The sequence below is a fragment of the Lactuca saligna genome, chromosome 2 (genome assembly GCF_052625555.1).
Source record: "Lactuca saligna cultivar CGN05327 chromosome 2, ASM5262555v1, whole genome shotgun sequence".
Taxonomy (NCBI): Eukaryota; Viridiplantae; Streptophyta; class Magnoliopsida; order Asterales; family Asteraceae; genus Lactuca; species Lactuca saligna.
The window spans coordinates 83799757-83809314 of NC_136418.1; the positions used below are offsets into that span (position 1 = coordinate 83799757).

Consider the following 9558-nt stretch of genomic DNA (forward strand, 5'->3'; position numbering starts at 1 on the left):
GTTTGATGATTGAATATAATAACTATATATTTTGTGGGTTGAAAACCATATATGCTCACCAGGCTCCCAAGCCTGATCCACTCAGTTTAATTGTATCACAGGTATCGATACGAAGCTGCTTTGCACTGAGAGATTAAAGGAGATGTAAATCATTAGTGTAATTGAATGTAAGTTCTGTTTATGCTTATATGTTTGTATCGGAACATGACATCCCGAGGTTTTATTATTAAATGAAAATACATTCTCTTTGAGAAATGTTTTGATAAGTTATTATCATATCTTGTTTTGGGAACAAATTCCGCAACCGTTTTCTTTAAAAGATTACTCTGATTTTATAAAACAAAGCATAAACAAATCGGTCTTTTCTGGCCATGAAAATAGGGATGTCACAGTTGGTATCAGAGCATTAGTTTAAGCGAACTAGGAATTTGTAGGAAATTTCTAGACTTAAACTTAGAATGCTAAGTAATGACTGTGAGGAGTGTGTCTAAAATATGTTAGGTAGTACACCTAAATTGACACAAGCACTAGTTTATTTTAGGAATGATGCCTAAAAAGCTTTTATGTGCTAAATGTTTTGTGTGATAGCTATATTGATGCTATTATTTGTTCGGATCTATGGTCTGTTGCCGACCGGATCTGAAAACCTTATGTGTTTAGGATTCTAAGCGTATAGCTACGATATTAGAACTAGCATGTAAACGTTTCGGGGTGATAAGGAGATTTATACGTTTATCGTAATTAAAGCTTTCTTATCTTAAAATTCTCGCTTGGTACATCAAATGTCTGCTTGGATGTACAAGGGATCATGGTGAAGACTCGTAGGGAAATTGAGTAAATGGAGGAAATGAAGAAGGCTTATGATAGTGGATGACACCTATCATAAGATATCGTAAGAGTGGTATCTTGCCTTTAGAGTATGTCTTATGAAATAAAAGTACGTTTAGAGGAATACGGTACGTCTAAAGTACATCTTCGATTGGCAGGATGATGGAACGATTGGTGAAATTCTTGAAGTTGTCTCATCGTCTGATATTTTCATCACTAATCGAGTTGAAGTAGAGTTGATGATTGAAGATTGAGCAATGAAGAAGTCCTAGTAGAGTCTAGGGAAATTGTTTATGATTACTTTGACACATTCGTATGTGTTAAACTGTTTTTCGATTTTCTTGTATGGTGACTTGGTCGACTGCGGGACAATACTTGGTATGAGTATGAGTAGGTGTGAAAGATAGTAGATGCATACACTACCGGAAGCACAGGACTCGCACTTGGATCAGGGAAAGTCGCAAGGTTACCAAGAAGCTAGTGATTGATTCCATTTTATTCTGGTATGTCATTACCATTGTTTCGGTAATGACTAGTAAGATGGTTCTTGTTCCGACCCTAGTGGTCATGTTTAAATTTGACTTCGACTACGAGGAGTGTGTTACGTGGTCTTGAGGACCAAGTTAGATGTAACATCTGACTTAAGTCAGAAGGTTGAAGTTAATGCGATTGATAGGGTCGCGCTCGTTGTTAAAAGAAGTTTGTAGGTAGAAATGCTACATGCTGAAATGTGATTATATCACATTAGAATATGAAGGAAGGTATATTCCATTTTGGAATTTAACTCTAAGAGACATGAGTCTAAGCATTGCATCATTCGATAAGAGGTCAGTAGAGCACGACCCATCGGTTTGTTACAATATATAAAGGAAAGTATTTATCCTGAGAAGAATAAGGAGTCCATAATAATGACTTATTTGGTAACTCGAAGGTTACGATTGAAAGTACAACATCGTACGATAAGCAGATGCAAGCTTGGGCATCTTCTGCGGTCAAGAAAGCCATAGAGTTAAATACTCTTCCGAGGAAACATAGAAGTTACGTTCATTACCTAGGATGAAGAGATAGTGTATGGAATCATTATACAAGTTCTACTTTCGTTGATGATTCCGGGACGTAATCATCCTAAGGGGGAGATAATTGTAATGCCCGTAGATCCGGGCTAGTCAATTAGAGACGTTAAGCGTCAAAAAATGACTTTTTGATGGAAGATTATTTTGAAGGAATAATCTTAATTAAGTTATATTATATGTTACAAGGTTTCCGTGCATATAAAGAACGCCAAAATCCGAGTCATAACGAAGAAGTTATGACCTGTTGAAGTTTCGAGACAGAACCGGCACGATACAACGCGACGTAAAAAGTGAATTTACGTTAGAGCGATATTTAGTCTTATCAATCTAAATGAAAGTCGTAGAATACGTTAAACCATGAGCGTGCATAAAAAGAACGCCCAAATCTGACTTCGTATGAGGAAGTTACGATTTTTCGAAATTTCGACTTAGCAGTATGCAGCCCGAATGCTCGATTTGAGACCGAGCGGTTTTTAGCCGAAACAATCTAAATGAGAATTGAAGATCTCATTAATTATAGTAAAACGATAAAAAGATAGACGAAAACGGACGTCGGATGAAGAAGTTATGATTTTATAACGGAGTTTTCCTGTCCCAGCCTACTAAAAATAAATAATAAAAATAAAATCAAAATTAGCCAACGGAGTCTAAATGAAAGTTGTAGATCGTAGTCTCACCTACACGTGAATATAAAGAACGTCGAAAACGGAGTTCGTATGAGGAAGATATGAATTTTTGAAGTTTATTTAATAATTTCGATATTTAATTTAAATAAAAATTGGCCGATATTATCCATGGGGGGAGTCAGCGACCTTATCGTGGTTACGCCCTGCGTAATGAAATTTACGCCCCGCGTAAATCGGGCTTCAGCCCCCTATAAAAGGAAGTCGAGTGTAGCCGATTCAGTTTCTCATTTCTTCCCGTTTTCTCGCGTTTTTGCATCGTTTTTCGTGCAAGAAATATCCCGAAGCCCTGGTATCATTCCCGAGCCCCGAAGCAAGTCCCGAGGCCCCGAAGGTCCCGAGGCCCCGAAGATCCCGAGAAGTGCAATTCCCAAGCCGAAGCTCTGCCCGCGAGGAGTCCGGTTTTTGTGAAGATCTTCCAGATCTACCGAAGAATACTACTTCTACAAGCCGTAGTGCTGTCCGATCATCTTCTGATCAAGTGAGTGTGTAGTTACTTTCTTCTAACGCATAATTATGAAGTATTTTATACGAAATACGTGTTATGTGTATATATATTGTGGTTTATATGTGTGAGTGTGCGGTTACTCTCTTCTAAACACATAAATATAAAGCATTAGCTATGAAATACGTGCTATGTGTTATATATTAATTGTCTATATGAGATGGGCTTGGAATTGATGTTTTTATATGGGTGTTAAATGATTTAAACTATATATGAAATTTATATCTACAAATATGTTGGGTAGAACATGGGTAGATGAAATAGTTGATGTGTGTTGAACGAATGTGATAAGAGAAAGGTGAGGATATAATGGTGATGATAATTTGGTGATGAGAAACAGGTGATGATGATTAGGTGATGAGAAATAGGTGATGATAATTAGGTAATGATAAATAGGTGATGTGAGATGAGAGGAGATACCATAACCTTGACCGGCGATGTGGAAATTTGGCGATGTAGTCATCTACCAGAGTATAGATGGCGACCACGGACTATTCTAGATGACCCCGTGGAAACACCAGCAGGCTCATAACCTGTAGGTGATGAATTACGAGTCGAGGCGATGTTATGGCTACGTATTCATGCGATGATACTCTAACCCTTACTATGAATTTCGAGTCCAGGCGATGTTGTGGCTATGTATTCATGCGATGATAGTCTAACCCTTATTATAACTTACTAGTCCAGGCGATGTTGTGACTACGTATTCATGCGATGATCCTTAGGAAAAAGTCCTTAGGAACAAACATACAAGGAAATGTGATGTAAGGAGATGAGAGGTAAATACGATGTAGGAGATGACCCTTAGGATAATTCCTTATGAAAGGTACTTAAGAAATAAATGGAGATAACGGGGATGGGTAATTGGGTTGGTTGTTTGATGATTGAATATAATAATTATATTATTGTGGGTTGAAAACCATATATGCTCACCATGCTCCCAAGCCTGATCCACTTAGTTTAATTGTATCACAGATATCGATACGAAGTTGCTTTGCACTAAGAGATTAAAGGAGATGTAAATCATTAGTGTAATTGAATGTAAGTTCTGTTTATGCTTATATGCCTGTATCGGAATATGACATCCCGAGGTTTTATTATTAAATGAAAATACATTCTCTTTGAGAAATGTTTTGATAAGTTATTATCATATCTTGTTTTGGGAACAAATTCCGCAACCGTTTTCTTTAAAAGATTACTCTGATTTTATAAAACAAAGCATAAATAAATCGGTCTTTTCTGGCCGTGAAAATGGGGATGTCGCAATTTCAAACACGAGAACACGATACATAACAATACGTAAACTAGTTAATACATGATTGTGAGACATCTCTTCAAATTTTACCCTTCGGGGTACTGGTAAAATCCTCTACATTTAGTATATCCAGAGTCTCCTAGAGGTAGAGCGTGAGATTTGTGAATAGATCTATTCGGGACTGACACTCCTACACCTAAACTACTAGCTACTGTTAGGCAGACATGCCTGGGGTGACAAATATCATACCATATGACACTCGAAGAAACGTCGCGGAGGTCATCAGTCATATCAAGCATGATTATACGAATTCACAATAGTATAAACTAACATTTGTTTACAGGATTTTCAATTCTCAATAGTTTTATTTTAATTAATAAAACTACTACACATTACACTGGAGGGTATTCTAGGGATACAACACTTGGTTTTATTTTAAGTAATAAAACTACTATACATAATGGTGGTAGCCAGAATTTTTCAAACAGAACATACACTATTGGTGGTAGCTAGGGTTTTCAAAGAGGTCATACTATACATACAGTAACAAACAAACATGTTAGAAAATATTGTCCTTTCTTGGGAAGCATCCATACATTTTTCAGAACTTGATAACAATGGTCTTCACTACAAAACATTCTTATGAACTCACCAGCTTTATGCTGATACATTTTCAAAATCGTTTGTATTCTCAGGATATCAGTAGACAGGTACCATCGCCGGCTTTTGAGAAGACGGAGCATATGGAGTCTCGTCTTTATCTTTTTGCTACTTTTTGATGTATATAAACTATGAAATCAACATATGTAAATATTCATACTATAATGTAATGATTGTGTTTACTTTGATTATTATGATGCAATTGTTGTGATACCTACACATGATGTCCCCCACCCCAGACGTTTTCGCCGTTTTTCGGTTTGGGGGTGTGACAAATATTAATTCAAAAATAGTTCAAATTTTAAATTGTTAAATACAGGAAATGTTTTAGAGGATGACATATGGCTAGTGATAGAGAGAATGCCTTAGAAAATTGACACGTGTAATGGGAGAATTACTCTTTTATTAAGAATGATAGATAGATGCACATGCAGATGTTTGATACGTTCATAACCATGTTTAAAAAATACAAATGCCACTCATTTGTATCATTTTACAAAAGAATAAGATCATAAAACCATTTTTATACCTGTGGATGATAACATAATACAAAGTTGACTATGTTTTTTCAGTCTTAATTTTCTTTTGCTTGAAAGGGTATATACTTTTTCGAATCTAAAGGTTTTTGTGAAAGTAGATGTCGATTGATGTACCAATGCAACCTAGGACGATCTCATTATTTTCGATCAGATAAATTTTATTTTGAAAAGAAGATATCAATGACACATTTAAAGTACAATACAACTTCCACGAGCCTTTCTCCAACCACTCCTTGAGGACTTGACTCTTGATTGCATGGCTACTTCCTTTCTTCTCTTTCTGAATTAAGAAACATAATATTATTTAGTTAGTAAAATCAAATAATTTAATTAAAACTCTTTCATTTTATTATTATCCCTTAAACAACCATAAAACTAGTCTCGTGTGAGCAAGCCATACTCATATCCATCTTCTACAAGAATGAACGTTATTTTGGTTCATTGTGACACTTTACAATTACATAAACTTAAAAGTAAGATGATTCGAACTCAAAACAAGTTATTTCTTCAATAAAAGTTTGTATTAGTTATTTTATTTTGTTTCTCATATATTGATTTTTAAGGGCATTAGAGAAGAGGATAATGAATTCACCGTCGCTTTCTTCGGATCCTTGGCACGGTTGACAAAAAATATTCACATGCCAATCAAAGAAAAGAAAATTTTATAAGAAAATGGAGATATGAAAAGAATAAACTCCCCACCAACCAATTAAAATTGGGAAATAAATCACGATAATCCCATAAGAAGAAAAAAATAATAATTAATAGACATATAAAACAGTTTAGGTTCTTGGGCTATACGTCAATGTTCATAAATTTGTTTTGCAATTTTCATGTTTCATCAAAGAATTTCATAAAAAGGGACAATCGCTTTGCTTTTTTTTTTTTTCAAAAAATTGGTGTACGGTTTTTTTCGATCAAGTTTAAAAGTGTTCAATTTTCGTGTCACATGAAAAGCCTTAAGCCTTAATTTTTAGGAATAATTACGAAATAACCACATTTTTAATTATGTTTAACGTTTTAATTACTTTTTAGACAAATGATTATTTTTTTCAAAAGTTGCCAAAATTCCAAAAGATTTGAAATTATTTTTATCCACATAAAAACTTTGAAGTTTTAAAAAGGTTAATAGTATTTCGCAATTGAAATTTCGAAGTTCTTGTAAGTCGCAAAATTGTTCTTATCTTTTTGAAATAGAAAATGTTTTTCTTTTTTTTTTTAAATCTATTTAAGATTTATTTGTGAGATCAATTTTTAAAACGAACACAAATTGAAACGAAAGAGAGTGGGATAGGGAGAAGGAAAGAATGAGAGATAGGAGTGCTTTAAGATTTTTAAATTTTTTTAAGGTTCTCTTTTTGTTAAAAATAATTTTGCAATTCAGAAACTATTTCGTCGTATGGTCGAAAATCTTTCGCTGCACAACTTATATTTTAAAGAGTTGTCCAGCATGCAACTTGTATAATCCACTGAAACATAAATTGATGGGTACGCAAACAAAAAATATCAGTGCAAGGATCTAAAAAAAAAAAAAAAAAAAAAAGGTATTTCACAACTGGTTAGTTTCAAAAAGAGTCATCGTGTGTCTTTCGCAAAAAAAAAAATCAAAATAGTAAATATAATTAAGAAATTAGTGCGATCTTTTACTTGACCTGTGTTGCCGTGATATTATTAAAAACTATGAATATCTTCGTTGACGTGCGTAATTTGCTCAATGACCTTTTACATTATATTTCACCAACCTATAGAGAGATCTTGATGGATATAAAAAGTGTGTTAAGAGGGCAAAAAATGCCAAATTGACCTATTTAATGCGCAATAAACTTAGCAAGTATGATATAAAATATCGAATACCTTTGTGCTAGTCTTAGCTATTTAATCCAAATGTCTAACTTTTCCCATTTAACTCATGTTCGGATAAAACGTTATTGGATAAATAATGCTTTTTTTTTTTTTTTTGAGAAAATTGCAAAAAAGTTAGGGAAAAACACGTATGAAAAGCAAATTTGTAAAAAAGTTATTAACTAAAAAGAAAAATCTCATCCACTCGACTTTCTCTATCAACTCTATTGTTTTGGACAAAATAAAACATTGATATATAACTTAGTAACTTACCATATTAAATCAAATCCCATTAAGCGTATTAACTTAAACTAAAAAACAATTAAGGTGAGTTGAGTATATATGGCAAAGAATAAGAGCATATATATAATCATAAAGATTCTAAAGGATCTTATTTTCTTAACTTAAAATACTTAATAGGGACATGACTCAAGAACAAGATTCTAATCTTTAAACAAAGATTAAGCTACATAGAACACAAGAAAATTAAAATTAAAACTAAAGAATAAAGATTATCCCAATTTTAACAACTACGCATTCATGCAAAAAAAGAATTCAAAGATGAACCAGAAACAAGTAAAACCAAGAGAACCTCATAGAATTTGTTCTAGGTTTATAACAAAAAAAACAGCAAGCAAGAATAAAACTACTTAAAACCTAAAGAGCAAACAAGCAGGAATACATATAAATCCAAACAGATACCCAAAGAAGCAAGCATTCAAAGATATGAAAAGAATCCATCCTACCCACAATTAAAATTTTAGAAATTTAAAATATTTTTTTAGGGTTTTAGTTTTCAAGTTGGAGATCCTCACTTGGCCATCATGATCTTGACGAATTCCTCATAGTTGATCTGACCATCGCCATCAACATCAGCCTCACGAATCATCTCATCAACTTCTTCATCTGTCAATTTCTCACCAAGATTTGTCATAACATGACGAAGCTCAGCTGCAGAAATGAAGCCATTTTGGTCCTTATCAAAAACCCTAAAAGCTTCCTTCAGTTCTTCTTCAGAGTCTGTGTCCTTCATCTTCCTAGCCATCAGATTAAGAAACTCAGGGAAATCAATGGTCCCATTTCCATCAGCATCGACCTCGTTGATCATGTCTTGGAGTTCAGCCTCTGTTGGGTTTTGCCCAAGAGACCTCATAACTGTTCCGAGCTCCTTCGTAGTGATGCAACCTGCAACAACGTTTGTATATAGCTTCTTCCATGACAACATTCATATCTTCAATCGTTCGTTACTACTACTAAAACATGCAAAAGGCTTGATATAACCCATGGAAATCAAATAGATCTGAGTTCTCATTTGTTTACTTTCTATGGTTACTTCACAGCGACATTTCATCAAACATCTTGCAGACAGGACTGACAGGACGAATATGTGTTTATGACTAAAATTGAATTGATGTAAAACATAGAAGACGTTATTCGCAAGTAAGAAATCAGATTGATCTTTGATTGGGTAGATATGAGAATGATCCCCAACTCAAAGTCTAGTCAACAAACTAGAAAAGGAATTCAACTATGCAAAAAAGACCTTAGAAGTCAAACATCAGTGATATCAAAAATCACCAATTAGAAATGAGAACTCAGATCTCATTACACTAGATGATCGCATCTAAACTAACGAATTATGAACCGATTGTATGTGTACAACAAGTTGATTCATGAAAAAAGTGAAATTAAACAAGAAAAACAAGAGGGGGAAAGAGAGCTGACCATCTCCATCCTTATCGAACAGGCTGAAGGCTTCTTTGAACTCGGAGATCTGGTCATCAGTGAGCTGATCGGCCATTATCTGTGAATCTACAGTGAAAATCAAGAGAAAAAAACAGGGGATTAGAGAGGCTTGTTGGTGTTTGAAGAGACTGCGTTCTCGGGAGTGGAGCGTATATATAGAAGATCGGTCTTGAGTCTTGACAGCATCTGATGCTTCATGGAGTTTTATTTACGAGGTTGCCCTTCCCTTTATTTTGCTTTTACCGAAAGTGACCTCCAGGAGTGATATGCTATTCTTTGGTACGTAATTGATCTTTATTAAAGTAAGATCCTTTCCTCTCAACCCTCCAATGGCAAAAGTGACAATTGGTAAGGGGTGCATTAGACGTGTTTTTCACATTAATTATTGTAATGTTCAAAACATCAATGCCAAAATTTTATAATTAAC

General features: G+C 34.3%; 1 protein-coding gene across 3 annotated transcripts; it reads right to left on the reverse strand.

The window, feature by feature from the left end:
• Positions 1-5508: 5508 nt before the first annotated feature.
• Positions 5509-9286, reverse strand: LOC145031124 (calmodulin-7-like). Of its 3 annotated transcripts, none has more exons than XR_013676858.1 (4): positions 9111-9285; positions 8201-8570; positions 7196-7297; positions 5509-5823 (listed from the first exon to the last, which is right to left on the reverse strand). XR_013676858.1 is itself a non-coding variant. In XM_078979626.1 (4 exons), the coding sequence occupies exons 1-4, from the start codon at positions 9184-9186 to the stop codon at positions 5733-5735; spliced, it is 555 nt and encodes a 184-aa protein (XP_078835752.1). In that variant the 5' UTR covers positions 9187-9286; the 3' UTR covers positions 5509-5732. The 3 variants fall into 3 exon arrangements, 2 of the variants coding, with proteins under 2 accessions (XP_078835752.1, XP_078835751.1); XM_078979626.1 differs by lacking the exon at positions 7196-7297 and adding an exon at positions 6136-6153 and having other exon boundaries at positions 9111-9286; XM_078979625.1 differs by lacking the exon at positions 7196-7297.
• Between the last annotated feature and the right edge of the window lie 272 nt (positions 9287-9558).

Excerpts from the sequence above, each read along its gene's own strand:
- LOC145031124 (XM_078979626.1), bottom strand. The coding sequence starts at position 9,186 with ATGGCCGATCAGCTCACTGATGACCAGATCTCCGAGTTCAAAGAAGCC. Across the intron at positions 8,571-9,110 it reads GTTCGATAAGGATGGAGATG|GTTGCATCACTACGAAGGAG; the intron begins GTCAGCTCTCTT and ends ACGTTGTTGCAG.